The following is a 17,909-nucleotide window of genomic DNA, read 5'->3' as shown; positions in this document are numbered from 1 at the left end:
TGCCTCCCATGGTCGAATAGCTTGGCCAGTGTGTTAAGTGCAGAGAGTGCTATTGATGATCATGCCAGTGCCATAGCTGTGGGAGGAGGGCTGGCCATTAGGCCTTTGAGGTCCCTTTGCCCATAATGTGAGGTGCACATGCAAGGATGAGGAGGACACTGGAAAGGGTACTCACCCTGACCAACCGACTGAGGTCGTTGAACTTCTTGCGGCATTGGTCAGCAGTCCTGGGGACATCGCTGTTGGCTGACACCCTCAGGGCGATTTCCCTCCAGGCTCTCCTGTACTGCCTCCTGGGAGCCTTCTTGCCACTGTCCGGGCACAAGATCTCTCTGTTCTTTTCCAACCCCCTAAGCAGCACCCTCAAAGCATGCTCTGAGAAGCGCTGCGCTCGTTCACGGGCCTTCTGCATGGCTTCAGGCGCTATTTGGGTCCACCAGCAGTGTTCAGGCCTAGCTGCAGGGCTCCACTATCCAGGGCGTGGCTGCAGACAAAGTCGACCCTTCCCCCTTTAAGAGCTGGCCGGCGTCAGGGTGTCTGCTGTCAATCAAAACATGACCGCACCTGCGCTGCGCCCGGCCTTGGCGTTATCAGTCCGCACCGCCGGCTTAGCGCCTAAAGATTGGAGTGCAACGCCAGTTTCAGCGCTCGCCCAAACTCCTTGGCCAAAGCTACTGAATTTCGGCGAAGTGGCCTCCACTTTCCGGCGGGCGCTAACTTCAGCGCCCGCCCGACTTTACCGCCCCAAAAGTGGCTATACTGAATTTCTAGGCCATTTACTGTCAGTTGCAATGTGATAGGAGCCACTTTTGGAATGTTCTCTAACATGCTATACATTATGAACATGTCCTCTTCTTCCTCAGCTTCCCCGCTGATGTGGTGTGCTCCATGTTTTTTCACTTCTCTCCCTTGGTTTTGCTGTCCTCCCCCTTTTGGTTTGGATTCCTCCACAGGTGATTTCGCCCTGCAAGCTCGTTTTATGTGTCCTTGTTTCCCACACTTGTAGCACTTTTCCTCCAGAAACCGGCATTCACTCGCCAGGTGATCGCCCTTGCATCTATAACATGCCTTCACATGCTCACGTTGTGCTTTCTGACGCATGTTCAACTTGTGCACAACAACCTGACCTGCAACTTGCGTAGCATTAGCCCTGTCTGAACCCTGTATTTCTTTTACATCTCGGTTCGATGTCTCTATGGCTTGAGCAAGTTCCAATGCTTTTTCATAAGTAAGCCCAGTCTCGGATAATAATCTACGCTGCATTCGGTCGTCCATAATTCCGCAAACTAGCCTATCTCGCAGCATTTCCTTCAGGTTGTTCCCATAATTGCAATCTTGTGCTAATTTATGCAACACCGCTACATAGTCCATTACGCTCTCTTCCTCTTTCCTGTTCCTTGAATTAAACTTGAACCGCTGTACAATCTCACTAGGCTTAGGGTTGAAATGTTCTTTTAGCAAGGCCACTAATTCAACAAATGATTTGTCTCTAGGCTTTTCAGGACTGAGCAGATTTTTCATCAAACTGTAGGTTTGGCTTCCCACTGAACTAAGCAGAACGGCTTTCCTTTTTCCGGCATCATTTATTTCATTTGCTTCGAAAAAATAACCCAACACGTCACAGTATTCTTCCCAGGTTTGTGCTTGAATATCAAAAGCGGAAACCGTTCCTACCGTGGCAGCCATGCTCTCTTCCAGCTTGTAGCTAACTTTAGCTCGTGATTTTGTTGTTTAAACATCCCGGCAGACTTTTCTTCTTTATGCAGGGTCCTTTAGTTGCCTCGTCACCAAATGTGATAAATCCAGAAAGTGGAACGAGGAACTCAAAGAGGCTCGATGTTAGAATTAACACGAGTACTTTATTAACAACTGGGAAACACATACAGAGTAGCAAACATCAGGCCTGCATTCAGCATCCTGGCATTCCACCTTGTGCTGACCTATGCAGGAAGCAAAACCCCTGACCTTAGCAGCAGCATTGGCTACAGCACCACCCGGTGGACAACCCCAACCATAACAACCCAGATCACTATAAAAAGGATTGAAGGTTAGGAGTAGAAACAATGATGGAGACAATCAAATACACCATGGAACAGGTCCCTGTGCTGGTGGGACAATTGAAAAGTAATTCATGGAATAAGGACATGAAATAGCATGGAATGAGAAGAAAAGCTGCACTACCAGGAGTATAAAAGTGAATAGGATTTCTTTCAAGAGCTGTTAAAAGAGAATGATAGTCCTGAGACTGTTTGATGTATCTTAAGCTTACAGGGATCCAATTTGTCCAAACCTTTCATCATTTTAAACACTTCTATCATTTCCCCTCTCATTCTTCTCTTTTCAAGATAGACAAGACCCAGGGTCGTCAATCTTTCCCCATATGGCATTCCCTTTTGGTCTGTGATCAGCTTCCCTGTCCTTCCCTGCAACCCCTCCAATGACTCCTTTTTGAATTCATAGAATCATAGACTGATACAGCACAGAAGGAGGCCATTCAGCCCATCGTGCCTATGCCGACTCTTTGAAAGAGCAATACAATTAGTCCCACTCTCCTGCTCTTCCCCGAATAGCCTTGCAATTTCCTCCCCTTCAAGTATTTCTCCAATTCCCTTTTGAAAGTTACTATTGAATCTGCTTCCACCATCCGTTCAGGCAGTGCATTCCAGATCACAACAACTCGCTGCGTAAAAAACATTTCTCCTCATCTCCCCTCTGGTTCTTTTGTCAATTATCTTAAATAAGTCTCCTCTGGTTATTGACCCTCCTGCCAGTGGAATCAGTTTCTTCCTATTTACTCGATCAAAACCCCATGTCATTTTGAGCACCTCTATTAAATCTCCCCTTAACCCTCTCTACTCTAAGGAGAACAATCCCAGATAGGGTCACCAAAACTGCATGCAGTTCTCTAGATGTGGTCTCACCAGGGGCAGATACAGTTTTAAAACGACCTCCTTGGATATATAGGTTACACCCCCTGCTATGCTTGGCATCATTCGGTTTGCTGTTTTAACAGCTTGAGAACTTTGTGCTGACGTTTAGTGACCCTAAGTTGCTGCCAGTTGAATTATACCTAATGATTGTTGTGCTTCCTAAATTTCACCTTGGAGTTGGCTGCCCTGTGAACATCTTCCAGATCCTGTATTCTCAGTGATAAATTACTATTAACTAGTCGAGTTATGATCACAGTTCCATTCGCAACTCCTCAGATAATAAAGCAGTCCATGCCCACATGCAGTAAGACCTGGACGACATTCAGACTTGGGCTAATAAGTGGCAAGTAACATTCGCGTCACACAAGTGCCAGGCAATGACTATCTCCAACAAGAGAGAGTCTAACCACTTTCATTCGGAGTTTCACTACTTATCACAGGCTGAGGAGACTCATTAAACGGCTGTACAGCATCAGCTCGCTTCCCCCACTCAATCACAAACTGACAACTTGCACAGCCAGGAGTCTAAAATATTCCCAGATTTACCTGTAGGTTCTTGATCATGACGGAATATGTGATGCCTTTAGACTCCAGAAAGGCTTTGACAGTGCGGACATGCTTGCCAGGGACTCGTAGGTCAATCGGGAGGACAGTTGTTACAGGTTCTTTCCAGAAATCAAGCTGCAAAAGAGACAGGAATGGAGATTTCAGAGCTGTCTTTATCAAATAAAGTTGGACATAAGGAAGTCAGCTGTGGCTCAGAGGGTAGCACGCTTGCCTTGGAGTCAGAATGGTTGTGAAGTTCAGGTCCTGCTCCAGAGACTTGAGCACATAATCTATGGCTGACACTCCAGTGCAGTACTGAGGGAGTGCTGCACAGTTGGTAGGGGCAGTGTTTCAGATGAGATGTTAAACCGAGGCCCCATCTGCTCTCTCAGGTGGACGTAAAAGATCCTAGAGGCTGTGAAAGACGCTATATAAATGCAAGTCTTTTTACTGCAGTTCATCTCACTGAGGAGCCCAGTGTTCCGGCCTCAACTGCCCTTCCTGGCAACCAGTTCCAGCAATGCCACCAAGACACTGACTGCTCATGTCCAGTTTTTCTGTTACCACACTGCCTGGTCCTTGACCACAGAGAGTAGAATTTTTGAGAAGCCTAAGTGAAGGGCCTAGGCCCATACTGCAAGACACTGCCAAGGGTAGGAGAGAAGATAAGGTAAACCAAGACGCATTGGATGTGTGACACCAAGCTTGGGTTGTCAAAGGTTGTGGAAGGAAGGAAAGATTGGGCGATAGGAGGTCTACAGTTTAGGGGTCCTAGCACTTGCACATGTCTGTAAATATGAATTTCTGGTTTGAGGCCTCAGATTCTCCAAATGACGTGATGCCTTTGACACAGAAAACTGCCACAGTTAAATAGGGGCAAATACCTTCAGATGCTCCAATTCCTCCAAGGACTTCACCAGAGCAAGCTGCTCCTGACTGCTGGCATGGATCCGCAGCACCTGGTCACTAGGGGGTGGGGTTTTGGTTAAATAAACAGAGTTATGGGTTATTTAAAATTCAAATGACAACACACACATGAAACATACAAAACAAAAAGGGCGAGGAAGGACCACAAGGCCCATCGAGCCTGCTCCATTTACACAACGGTGCACCCATGAGCCCCTAACCTCACAATCTCCAGGGATAAGGGGGCGAAACTGTGGCCTAGTCAGGAAAAGCTTTGGGAAATTCCTCTCTGACTCCTGAAAGGCAATCAGGAGAGTCTATAGTCCACACCGCCTCATAATCACTGCTAATTAGCGTCTTACCCTCCCTAACAGAAACTGCCCTCTTTCTCTTAGCAACAAAAAGAGTCGGCATTTAACCAGATACTGTCTTAGTCTCTGGGCGAGGAAGAACTGTCAGATTATGTCAGGTCTTGGGAGCAAATGATATCATTGGGTTCAAAGCGATAACTAAAGTTTTTTTTGGAGAAAGATTGAGAGATATAGTGAGTGTCACAGTCTACATCAAACCCAGGACAAAAGGTTTTCAACAAAGAGAGAATTACTAGGGTTGCCAATCCTCCAGGATTGCCCTAGTGTCTCCAGCTAGCAAAGACTAAGCTGCTGTCAGCAAAACCCGGGATAAAAACACCCATCGGGACATTAAAAATAATGTGTTGTTAAAAAAAAAATTCTTTGAGCATTTTTGTTTACTCGTTACAAAAATATTGGACATGAAGAAAAAAAGACTGCTTGACTGACAGTCAAGAATCGTCCAATCGGGTAATGTAGAGTCTATTTACTATCCGATTGCCGGGGGAAGGCGGGGCACCACGAAGATGGACATGTCGGGCAACCAGTGGCAGGAGTGTGGGGGTGGGGCGGGGCAGAAGGTCACGTGATGACACCTCCAGGAACATGTCCAATCAGAGTTGGCAACCTTGCCCTTTATGACTAAAAGTGCTGACGTGCGGATTACCCCAGCGGCCGTAGTCAACATCTCAGCACGCTTTGTGCTCTTCTTATTCGTTCTTGGGATGTGGGCATCACTGGCAAGGCTGGCATTTATTGCCCGTCCCTAGTTGCCCCGAGAAGGTGGTGGTGGCCCATCTTGAACCTCTGCAGTATTCACTGAAAGGAATCTAGCTAAATTGCATTTGAACGAATAAATACTAACTGCTTCCGCTGTCTCCCTAGGGCGCCTGCTCCATAGATTGACCTCTCGTTCACTGAAATATTGGGGTAGATTTTCCTGAACCTGTCGGGAAGAAGGCTGGACTTCCCCTTTCGGGTTTTTGACCCGCCTACATCGACGTCCGACCGATCCGCGCGATTTTCCCTTGATTGACCTTGTTGAGCCTGCCCAGCGGGCTCAGCAGGCCAATTAAGGGCCACCCAGCAACAGGTGACGTCACAGACTGCAATTTCATCTGTCAAGAGTTCTTGACAGATGAAATATCAGTGTCTCACAGCTGTTTGAAGCTGTGAAACACTGACAGTCTGAGTTCTAACCTGAGTCCTGTACAGACTCAGTTAGAACTCTTACCGGCACTCAAAGCTGAAGACTGTCACTTTTCACAGATCGCAGCCATTCAGCTTTAAGTTCTGGGTGAGTGATGCGCTCCCGACGGCTACAGGAAGAAAGGCTGTTAAGGTAAGTACAGGTAAGTAAAAGTTCTTTACACACTTTAGGCACACCAAACACACTTACCTTTACACTCATGCACCCATCACTCACCTGAGCACCGACATCGCGACCCCTCCAACTCGTTCAACCCGACGGCCCGCCTGCTCTAACCTGGCGTGGTTTGGAGCCGTCGGGAAACCCACACGAAACCCCTCAAAATAGGGATTAGGCTAAAAACTGCCTGTTAACTACCTGTTAACAGGCAGTTAATTGGCACTAATCCCTTCCCGCCTGGTTTCGGCGGGTCCCAGTGCGGGGTGGGTACCCGCCGCCCCTAAAACTTGCGTGGGGCGGGGTTTTGGGCGGGATGGTGTCGGGCTCCCCGAATTCAGGATTTCCCCCCCCCCACATGCCTGAAACCCCACCTGACGGCTCCATGAAAATCTAGCCCATTGTTTTCACAGATTAGTTTTGAATTTACCCTCTTCAGCGCGGGCCGTGTCCTCTGGTTTACTGTTCTGGACAAGATGAGACAGCTTGCCATGGTCAACATTATCTAGTCCCTACAGAAACCTAAAAACAGCAATCATATCATCGCTCAACACTCTCTTTCCCAGTGAGAACATGCCCAATTTAAATAATGACTGGTTTTAAGTAATTCCAATGAAGGTTACATTAACCTATCTCTTTTCCGACACTGATTGATGTTCTGTACATTTCCTGCATTTTCTCTTCATATTTCAGATTGATGTTTTTCTTTTAATCTCACATTATGAAATGCTACACTTTTAATAAGATCTGTTTAGAATAATCTGACCCTAGGCAGAGCCTTGGTAGCCCAAATGGCTGATTGTCGTGGGGATGGTTGGGTGGGGGGGGGGACGAAGGGGGTGTTGAGCGGGCGATCAAACGTCTGCACAGCGAGCGCAATCCGGCAAACAAGTTCTGACAGACAACTCTCGTCAGCTCGGAACCTTCCAGAAGACGATTACAGAACAGAATGTCTGCTACCTCACCTGGGACCCAAACTTGGAGCAAAAAATTCAGTAAAAGTAAAAAATGAGGAGAGGGAGAAATAATTATTTAAAAAAATAGTTTAAACAAGCAAATTATTTGTGACTTTTCAAGACATTAAAATTATTTATTAGTTTGGGGAAGTAACAGGAATATGTGGGAGTGGGCTCTGTTGGCCATTTTGAAACATTTAACCCTAAGTGTCATTCAGGCAATCAAGTCCACTCCATCCAGAGCCCAAGTCTGATCGTTCTATCTCTCCCACCATCATCATGTCAGTCCCCTATTTTAAGGAACACAAAGTTCTTTCCCCACCTTCTCCCCAGTGTCCTGACCAACATTTATCCCTCAATCAACATCACTAAAACAGATAATCTGGTCGTTATCACATTGCTGTTTGTGGGAGCTTGCTGTGCGCAAATTGGCCGCCACGTTTCCTACATTACAACAGTGACTACACTTCAAAAATACTTAATTGGCTGTAAAGCGCTTTGGGACGTCTGAAGTCTTTTCTTTCTATCGATCCCGCTCTTTTAAAAGGGGTCAGTTGCCCCCAAATTAATCCTTCTCTGGGAGTCCGTTCCAGGTCGACTAACTTGTGGGGGAAAAAGTTTTTTCTGACGCTAACCTTGCCCGAGACTCGTGAATGTTGTGCCTGTACCGTCATATCCCACACTCATTGTCCAACTTAAACCATTTGTTTACTTCCACCTCATTGATACTCATTTTAATGAGTTGGATCACATCTTCCCTCAGCCTCATCATCCCTTTTTACAAGTAATTAACTCCTTATTTTAACACCGTTAACCCACTTATAATAGGGGGGTAAATTACTTGGAAAAAGGCTTGGATGGAGGCCCTAGGAGAAGAAACCTAGGAGAAGGCCCTGGGAAGAGACCTGGGAGAAGGCCCTAGAGCAGCCACTTGGGAGCAGAAACCTGGGAGGAGGCCCTTGTAGGATAGCGTGCACCTGTAGGATTTAGGAAACATTGTTAAGATTTTGTAACCATTGTTAAATAACTATAATATGTGAAATTGTATGTTAAAAATCTAAAAAGCCTGTATAAAATGGCGAATGGCTGAGAAGCAAAGCATGATGGTAAAATTAAGCCAACATTATGTTAACTGCGAGAATAGTGCTGAGGTAGTGTAGATTTTCTGTTATATTAAAAACAAGAAGCCAATGAAGGACGCAACATTAATTAAGTCTCAAAGTAAGATCGAGGGTTTTCAATACCTAACATCCCTTGTCGCTGAAGTTTCAGACCAGTCTAGATAGTGGGCTATGGGAAATGCAAAAAACCTCTGTTTTAATTCATGGGAAGTCTGGCTATGTAAAATTTCTCATAGTAAAGCTCACGGCAGAAAAAGGGAGGAAATCATAGACCGTACTATTGAAGGTCAGAATGGTGAGATAGCCCAAACAGCTGCAAGTTGCTATGTATTTTGAAGAGAAAAAAAGGTATAAAGGAATAGCTATTGAACACTGAAGGCAGTGCGAAACCAGAGGATGAGAAGCTTCAGTCAACAGAACGCAGCAAGAGAATAAAGAGACTGCGCCCCAGTCACTCGGAAGGAATGCCGGGGTTCGATGAACAGACTGTGACTATCTCCTTGTTAAGTATTACTTCTTTGTACAGGATGTTTAATGTTTAATAAATCTGTTTTACTGATACACAATATACCTGGACCCAGAGTGGTTTGTGTAGTCATGGACAATTTAATTCAGAGCTTTTAAAAGCTAGAGGTTGGCGCCCAACGTGGGGCTGTGACTATTAACTGAAGCCAGGTCCATTGTGCATAAGGCAGGCGCTTGGATTTTTGCTTGCATTTTCGTCTGATCAACGAAAGTCCTTGTGGAAAGTTAGGTTATCTAACAGATAGTGTCTCTAACATACAGTTAGAATGTCGAGTGAGAATTTTTTGTAGACTTTAAAACAAAGTTAATGAAGAAGTGCGAGGATGCACAGTTACAGACGTTAGTAGTAGAATGTCTAACAAAGGGTGAGAGAGTATCCTGTTGCGTTCATTGAGAAACAAGTTAAGGAGAAGAAATGGAAGCCACATAGGGCAGTGCAGCTAATGGCCTATGCAGCATTGTATTGTGTAGAGCAAGATAAAGAGACCTTCCTAGAGATGGAAAATAATAAAACCAAGTTAGATAAATTAGAAAAAGACAAGCTACGGCTGATAGAAGAGAATCTAAAGTTAACGGGTGAGCAGTGAAACTTGGAAAAAGGCTGTAGAGTTAAAAAGTAAGAATGATGCTCTTCAGAAACAAAATGAAGTTCTTCAGTGCCTGGTCGATGCTTCGACAGCAATAATACAGCAATGGAGTATTAATGCAGCTCACGCCGGGGCTGCAATGAAGAACCTTGAGGAGACTCGGTGTCAGGCAGTCTCCTTAACAAAAGACAATGACCGTCTTACCAGACAATTAAATGATTCACGAGGAGCCCTAAGAGAGGCTCTTCAGCATCCCCAAAGGGGGCGCGACTCAATTTCTCCCTATAAATGTTTAAGAAGTTACGGTATTCCTTTTGTCTGAAAAGTCTGTCTTTAAAAGAAAGATTCTGTTATGTGTGGTTTAGCTCCACCCATTTGTCTGTGTTAAAAGCGTTTTAAAATTTTGTCTTGTATTTTGGAAGTTTTAAGAATGTGCGTATAAGATTGTGCACCCAGAATTGAAAAAAAAACTTTGAACTGCAATTTAAGTTAAGCTGATGTGTAAAAACTGAGGAGAACAACAAGAAGTTTGTTTAACAAAAGATTAAGCTTTAGTCTAAAATTTAACCTTGGATTCGTGGTTGCTATGGTGAAATTTCCAAGGCAGTTTGATTTGATTTGTTTAAATGTGAAAAACTAATTTTTCTCCAGTTGTATTTGGAAAGGCATCTGAAGAAAGGACAATAAGAAATATGATGTAATTTACTGTTTTCTGCAAACATGTGCAATTTTATTTTGTTTTATCTGTCCTGTTCGTGTTTAAAGTATGAAAACACAACTGTCTTTTTCGAACGGGACAGTTTTTTTTAACTGACGTGAAGTGACGCAATTGCATGTGCCTGACAATGTTTTGCCCCACCTTCTTAAAAACCTGCAAAGGAGTTAACCCTTTCCACTGACAGCTGTTTAAGTTCACCAAACAACAACTTTAGCATTGCTGAATGAAATTTAAAGATATTGGACATTATTAAATTTAAGTTTCTTAGTTTAAGTTAAGTTAAGTGACAGAAGGAAAATTAAGCAGAGTCACACTGGATTCTCTTCTTTCTTTTGTTATATGGAAGTTACCTTGTAAACTAATTGCAGCACTTCTGTCTCTAATGTTAAAACACTGTAAGCCACCTAGACTGGGAAGCATCCATTTCTGAAATTGGAATTGATAAGATAAATTGGATAGAAATGAAATTGAACATTGACAAAAACCTGCCAGTTCAACAGTACTGCTGTTTGGACTTTGGGATAATTTTGAAATGACAAAATGGACTCAGGCATGGTGTATTTGGTTACTTTTGGGAAAATAACAGAGCCTCTAAAATAATGATATATAAAAAGTGATAATAACTTGGACTAAGTGAGAACACTTGATCTATGTTTACAATCTTAAATATTGTACTGGACAGTAAAGTTTCTCCAGGGCTCATGAATGAGATATGAATGGTAATTAATGGGATGTGTAAAATGGAGAGAGGAAGTGATTGAGGGTGTAAAATTGAAACAGGAGAATTACACTGCTGAATGGGAATTTTCAAAACTTTCTAGTGAAAGTCAGGAAAGTATAGCTAAGAGTAGCAAATTGATAGCTTTCTCTTGGAGACATTTGTGTCCCTGCCTATAAAGAACCTTTTAAGAAAACTGAATTTGATAGTCCGGCCACTACACAAGACATCGGGACCATGCAGAGGAAGACGAGCAAAGACTTCTACACAATCTTTTGATAAGATCACCTGAAAGCCCGAGAATGGGTTGTATTAAATGGCACATGTGGCATGATATTGAGATACCGATATGAGTGTGCAACTGTGATTTGTTACGTATGAAGCAATTACCATCCAGGAATGTATGTTGAATGTGCACTGAAGAACGGGTCTCAGACATGCTCAGTTACTTGACAACAGCAAGACATGAAATGGTTAATGTGGCTCAGGAGAGTGAGACAACCTTTAAAGCATTGACACATACTCCATCGAGAAACTATTGATGAAACAATCAAAATAGCGTTAAACACACTGGCACCTATTAGAGGGATTGAAATGGAGTTAAAGACACTGGTACCTGTTAGAGGGATTGAAACTGAAGTTGAAGAATTTGGATTGGGACAATTGAGGCTAAGGAGAAATCATATTAGCAAGAATTATCCACAAGATGGATACGAGAGAGACCTGGAGCATCTTTTAAGTCCATAATTTGTTGATTAGATGTTAAACTGTAATGTCGCGTAAAATGATTGTAAGACTGAATTTAACTGTGACTGTAATAATTGTGTTTTGTAGATAACAGAGCATGGGAAAAACCAGTACGAATCCAGTATGAGATGATCTTGGTGGTGCCTCCTGTGTCACTACTACCGCAACTACCATGCTTTACGGATCTAACAGGATCTGTCCCATCAACCAACACGTTTTTAAGTATGAGCTGCACAATTATGTGGCACAATTCGGATACGACATTCCCCTGTTGTTTGAGGGTTTCAGTGAGCTCATGATGCGACTGAACTCCTCCCTAAGACATTTTTATGTTTTGGAGCAAGACAACTCGAGAATAGTTCTGACGAAGGGTCATCGACCTGAAACATTGACTCCGTTTCTCTCTCCACGGATGCTGCCCTGGCCTGCTGCCCACGCCTCCCGCGAAATTCAGTGGGAGGGTAGCGGCAGTGCTAACTGGTAGCACCCCGCAGCGCTGCGCTGCGCCACCGGCGATGACATCATCGCCGTGCGCAGCACCCTGCTCGCGCCCTGGCCACGATCTTCGGGAGCGCCCCCTGGCTTACCGCCAGATGCTATGTCCAACGGGGTCAGGGGGCCTACCTGTGGCCGGGGAGGCGCAATTTAAAGGTGAGATGTGGGGCGGCCATTTTTGTTGCTGGCCGCTTGCCAGCACCTGCCTGCTCTCCCGTCCTCGGTCTCCTGAACGGCTCCCCCCCGCGGAGTGCCGGCTGCGTGCCAAGAGCCCGGCACTTCTCTTGAGTGGGAGGAAGGCCTGCAATACCGCGGCGCGACGTGCCGCAGCGCCATTGCCCCAGGAGGGATGCGGGCCGCTTCCAGTAGCATCCCGCTTCCCTTTGGGGCGCAACCACTCAAGTTCTGGCGTGGGGGTGCTAATTTTTCTGGGGCGCTAAAAGTAGCAACGTTAGTGTCTCAAATGGGGCGCTACTCAATTTTTAGCCCCTAATGTACAAAACCCGATCACATTTAAATACGACCACAACCCAGAGTTAGAGTTACATAAACATGGGAGAACGAACCCATATGTAAGATTTGAGTTTTGAGGGGTCGGCAAAATGCCTCGCCCTCAAGGTAAGGATCTGTAGGATAGAGTGCACCTGTAGGATTTAGGAAACATTGTTAAGATTTTGTAATCATTGTTAAATAACTATAATATGTGAAATTGTATGTTAAAAACCTAAAAAGCCTGTATAAAATGGCGAATGGCTGGGAAGCAAAGCATGATGGTAAAATTAAGCCAACATTATGTTAACTGCGAGAATAGTGCTGAGGTAGTGTAGATTTTCTGTTATATTAAAAACAAGAAGCCAATGAAGGACACAACATTAATTAAGTCTCAAAGTAAGATAGAGGGTTTTCAATACCTAACATCCCTTATCACTGAAGTTTCAGACCAGTCTAGATAATGGGCTATGGGAAATGCAAAGGACCTCTGTTTTAATTCATGGGAAGTCTGGCTATGTAAAATTTCTCATAGTAAAGCTCACAGCAGAAAAAGGAAGGAAATCATAGACCGTACTATTGAAGGTCAGAATGATGAGATAGCCCAAACAGCTGCAAGTTGCTATGTATTTTGAAGAGAAAAAAAGGTATAAAGGAATAGCTATTGAACACTGAAGGTAGCGCGAAACCAGAGGATGAGAAGCTTCAGTCAACAGAACACAGCAAGAGAATAAAGAGACTGCGCCACAGTCACTCGGAAGGAACACCGAGGTTCGATTAACAGACTGTGACTATCTCCTTTTTAAGTATTACTTCTTTGTCCTGGATGTTTAATGTTTAATAAACCTGTTTTACTGATACACAATATAACTGGACCCGGAGTGCTTTGTGTAGTCACGGACAAATTAATTCAGAGCTTTTAAAAGCTACACCCTAGGAGCAGCGACCTGGGAGCAGAGACCTGGGAGGAGGCCCTGGCAGGAGCCCCTAGGAGCAGATTGGCTGCCAACCATCATAGCTCAGGAATGGTTGATGACCCAAGACAGCTACTCACCCGATGAAAGTTATCCGTTTGTGAGCAGCCACGAGGACAATGCTGAGAAAGAGCCAGAGTGCCCTCATTTTCTGTGGAAATGAAGAACATAAAGGCAGTGTTACCTTTTCATTTAAATATATTTCTTTACGGTAACTCGAGCACTGGTGGCACTATGTGTTGTTGGGACATATTCCTATATCTGGGCTTCTTCAAAAACAGAGGAATCTCCATCGGTTTTTCAACAAACATTTCCCATTCCTCAACATTGTCATTCAAGAGTATCTGAGGGACCAATGGACCTGTGGCTCCACTGCAATTTATTGTATTCTAGTTGTTAATGACACATAGGTTTCTATGGCATTCTATGTAATGACACATTCTTCATAGTCCATGGCCTAGACATTGGATCTCGTTGTGCCCATTTGACCCTGAGATGAGCTTCCGACCCCATATTCTCTCCATCACCAAGACCGTCTACTTCCACCTCTGTAACGTGGCCGGTCTCCATCCCTGCCTCAGCTCATCTGCCGCTGAAACTCTCATCCATGCCTTTGCTATCTCCAGGCTCGACTATTCCAACGCTCTCCTGGCCGGTCTCCCATCTTCCACCCGCCGCAAACTTGAGCTCATCCAAAACTCTGCTGTCCGTGTCCTAACTCGCACCTAGTCCCGTTCACCCATCACCCCCGTGATTGCTGACCTACAATGGCTCCCAGTCCAGCAACGCTTGATTTTAAATTTCTCAGCCTTGTTATCAAATCCCTCCATGGCCTCACCCCTCCCTATCTCTGTAACCTCCTCCAGCACTACAACCCTCCGAGATCTCTGCTCTCCTCCAATTCTGCCCTTTGTGCATTCCTGATTTCCCTAAGCTCTGGAATTCCCTCCCATAACCTCTCCACCTCTCTACCACTCTCTCCTTCTTAAAGATGCTCCTTCAAACCTACCTCTTGTCCCAAGCTTTTGATCACCTGTCACCCCTGTGCTCACTGACCTACATTGGCTCCTGGTCAGGCAATGCCTCCATTTAAAAAGGTCTCATCCTTGTGTTCAAATCCCTCCATGTCCTTGCTCCTTCCTATCTCTGTAACCTCCTCCAGCCCTACAACCCTCCGACATCTGTGCACCCCTACAATTCTGGCCTCTTGTGCATCCCCGATTTTAATCACTGCACGATTGGCATCCGTGCCTTCAGCTGCCGAGGCACTGAGCTCTGGAATTCCCTCCCTAAGTCTCTCCGCTCCTTTAAGACGCTCCTTAAAATTTACCTCCTTAACCTGCCCTAATATCTTATTATGTGGCTTGGTGTCAAATTTCATTTGATAATACTCCTATGATGCATTTTGGGGCATTTTACTAGTTAAAGGCACTATGTAAATACAAGTTGTTGTTAAGCGGGTGCAACGAGGGCCAATTAGTACAGGCCTTGACATGAATCTTGTCTTTCATGTGCAAAATAACTTATGTAATAATACTGGGTGGCCTACTGGTGGCGCTGTCCAGGGAGAGTATAAATACAGCCCAGCTTGTGCAGGACATTCTTTAACAGGAACTAGTGAAGGACACAACTAGATCTCCATGTTGAAAAACAACTGATTAAAACCTTGTTTAATACTCAGACCAAGTGCCTAGTAGTTTTCTTACGTCAGGCCTAACACCTGTTTTTGGACCCCTCTGGGAAATGGGGCTGCCCTGAGCAGAGCAGAGGTCAAGCAAGTTCTCTCAGGCTTTGCTGGCGTGGATCCGGCCGAGTGAGCGGCCGCCGCCAAAAAGGGAAGTTAAATTTTGATGTGGGGCCTGGAGATAGAAGGAGTTCTCCCTCGGCTCCACAACACTCCCGATGGCACAGATTATTTAGAGCAGGCCCAATTCCGGGCTGGCCACTGGCCTCTTGGCGGGGTCTGCGCAGCACTGGGTCTGGGCCTGAAAATCCAGACAAATTTCTACCCCGTGCTGCTTCACATGGACAGAACCATGTAGCACAGAATGTATTATTCTGCAACTGAAATGCAGCTGGGTGTGACTTACTGCGTCCCTTTAAGACCATTCCCCCCACCCCCATGTCCTGTATTATTCACATCAGCTTTTGCTTAATTCTGTTAATGTATAGGGGGTGATATGATGGTGGAATTTGCTGCTACACGAATGCTCAGTACCACCGTATGGTGAGATGCAGCCTAGCGCTCACAATCTTCCACATCATTGAGTGACTGTTCGGCCTCAACTGAGAAAGAAAACCATTCATTTCCCTCCCTTGTTATTTTTGACCATAATAATCTGGTCTCTCCCTAAGGCAGGAGTCAAAGATTTACAAGGAGCTGTCAATCTACAAAAAACCTTCCCTATCAATTAAACTCTAAATGAACTCATGATGTGCTTGATATGTGGAAGACTCTCCACTTGCCTGGATGAGTACAGCTGCAACAACACTCAAGAAGCTCGACACCATCCAGGAGAAAGCAGTCTGCTTAATCAGCAGCCCCTCCACCACCGGCGCACCGTGGCTGCAGTGTTTGCTGCCTATTGGATGCACCTCCCAAACCCGCGACCTCCACCACCTAGAAGGACAAGGGCAGCAGGCGCATGGGAACACCGCCAACTCCAAGTCACACACCATCCTGACCTGGGACATACATCGGCCGTTCCTTCATCGTCGCTGGGTCAAAATTCAGGACCCCCCCACCTAACAGCACTGTGGGAGCCCCTTCAGCACACGGACTGCAGCGGTTCAAGAAGACTGCTCACCACCACCTTCTCAAGGAAAACTAGGAATGGGCAATAAATGTCAGCCATGCTAACAATGCCCAAATTTTACAGTGTTGGCAGCACAAAAACAGGCCATTCGGCCCAACAGGTCCATGCTGGTGTTTATGCTCCACATGAGCCTCCTCCCACCCCTCTTCGTGGAACCCATCAATATATCCTTCTAGTCCTTTCTCCCTCATGTGTTTATCTAGCTTCCCCTTAAATGCATCTATGCTATTCGCCTCAACTACCCCCTGTGATAGCGAGTTCCACATTCTAACCACTCTCTTAGATCACTTTCCCATGGCTAGCACTTAAACAGGGACTGGTCAGGCCAAGTTCAGCTCCACCTTTGTAACCATGCCCCCAGACCAATGCGCATCACCACAGCAGATCAGCTAGACCTCCCCCAAAATAAAAACCCGCCCGCGCTGACCCTACTGCGTTGAGCTACTCACTTGACTCTCACGGGACTTTCTGTCTCAGAAGATCTTCTTGCAGCAGAGAAAAGTCCGACAGCCGAGGCAATTTATAAAGGGGGAGGTGGAAAAGAAGCAAGAGATTCTTGTCATCAGCGGATTTCAGCAGCTGCAGCGTCGCCGCTGGTAACCGTGGTGTGAGCGTTTGCGCAAGTCCACGGCTATCTTGCCACAGATTTGAGAGGCGGATTTCACAAAGCTTTGTGAAAAGCTTGTGGTTTTGTGTTTCCTCATAAAAGCTGCTGCTGTTTTCCTAAGGTGTTCAATGAATCACGAGAACCCAATGGCTACAGGAATCTCGGCTAATCCCGTGTGGGGATTGTTTTTGTCCCAGGGCGAGGCATTTGATTGATGGCCCTTTCGAAAATTCTGCAATAAATTCTCTCGCAGGTGACATTTACATGATGAAGTAAGCCCATAAGAATTTAGACTTCTGTTTATAAAAGGGGCAGAAAGTCCCGGGAGGTAACCCGGAGAGAGTCTCACATCCCAGGCATGGAAGCTGGTGTCAGCTTGGCTCAGCTGGTGGTGATCTCGCTTCTGTGCCAGCAGGTTGTGGGTTTGATTTTTCATACCAGGGATTTTAAGTTCACAATCCAGGCTGGAGTTTAGAAGAATGAGAGGTGATCTCACGGAAACATTACTTTTTACTACTCTCCCTCCCTCTGAGTTCGGAGATTGGAGATTAGTATGCACTGAGGCCTACCTGGTCTCTGGCGCCTCTTTTATACCTCGCCGCTCCGCCGAGTCTCCCGCTGCTCTCGCCACTCTGAGGCCTACCTGGTCTCTGGCGCCTCTTTTATACCTCGCCGCTCTGCCGATTCTCCCGCAGGTCCGCCGCTCTCGCCACTCTCGCCGCTCTGATAATCTACATCCTAGGGTACTTAAGGAAGTGGCCCTAGAAATAGTAGATGCATTGCTGGTCATCTTCCAACATTCGATGGAATCTGGAACAGTACCCATGGATTGGAGGGTAGCTAATGTTAGCCCATTATTCAAAAGAGGTGGTAGAGAGAAAACGGGGAATTACAGACAGGTAAGCCTGACATCGGTAGTGGGGAAAATGCTAGAGTCCATTATAAAAGATATAATAGCAGTGCACTTGGAAAACAGTGACAGGATCGGACAAAGTCAACATGGATTTGCAAAAGGTAAATCGTGCTTGACTAATCTACTGGAATTTTTTGAGGATGTA

At 45.5% G+C, this 17,909-nt stretch overlaps 1 protein-coding gene across 1 annotated transcript in view; it reads right to left on the bottom strand.

Moving 5' to 3' along the window:
• LOC147105850 (carboxypeptidase A1-like) overlaps positions 1 to 16,989 on the bottom strand; it is a 39,597-nt gene extending 22,608 nt beyond the window's left edge. The window contains exons 1-4 of the mRNA XM_086010865.1: positions 16,694 to 16,989; positions 13,509 to 13,579; positions 4,361 to 4,442; positions 3,477 to 3,611 (exon numbers count right to left, since the gene is read on the bottom strand). Coding sequence (XP_085866991.1) covers positions 3,477 to 3,611; positions 4,361 to 4,442; positions 13,509 to 13,576 — 285 coding nt within the window. The 5' untranslated portion in view covers positions 13,577 to 13,579; positions 16,694 to 16,989. The remainder of the gene's footprint in view (positions 1 to 3,476; positions 3,612 to 4,360; positions 4,443 to 13,508; positions 13,580 to 16,693) is intronic.
• Positions 16,990 to 17,909: the final 920 nt, after the last annotated feature.

This window comes from Somniosus microcephalus, chromosome 17, assembly GCF_052327205.1.
Source record: "Somniosus microcephalus isolate GS21.2 chromosome 17, FLI_Smic_1.0, whole genome shotgun sequence".
Taxonomy (NCBI): Eukaryota; Metazoa; Chordata; class Chondrichthyes; order Squaliformes; family Somniosidae; genus Somniosus; species Somniosus microcephalus.
This window is presented reverse-complemented; position numbering and strand designations above follow the sequence as displayed.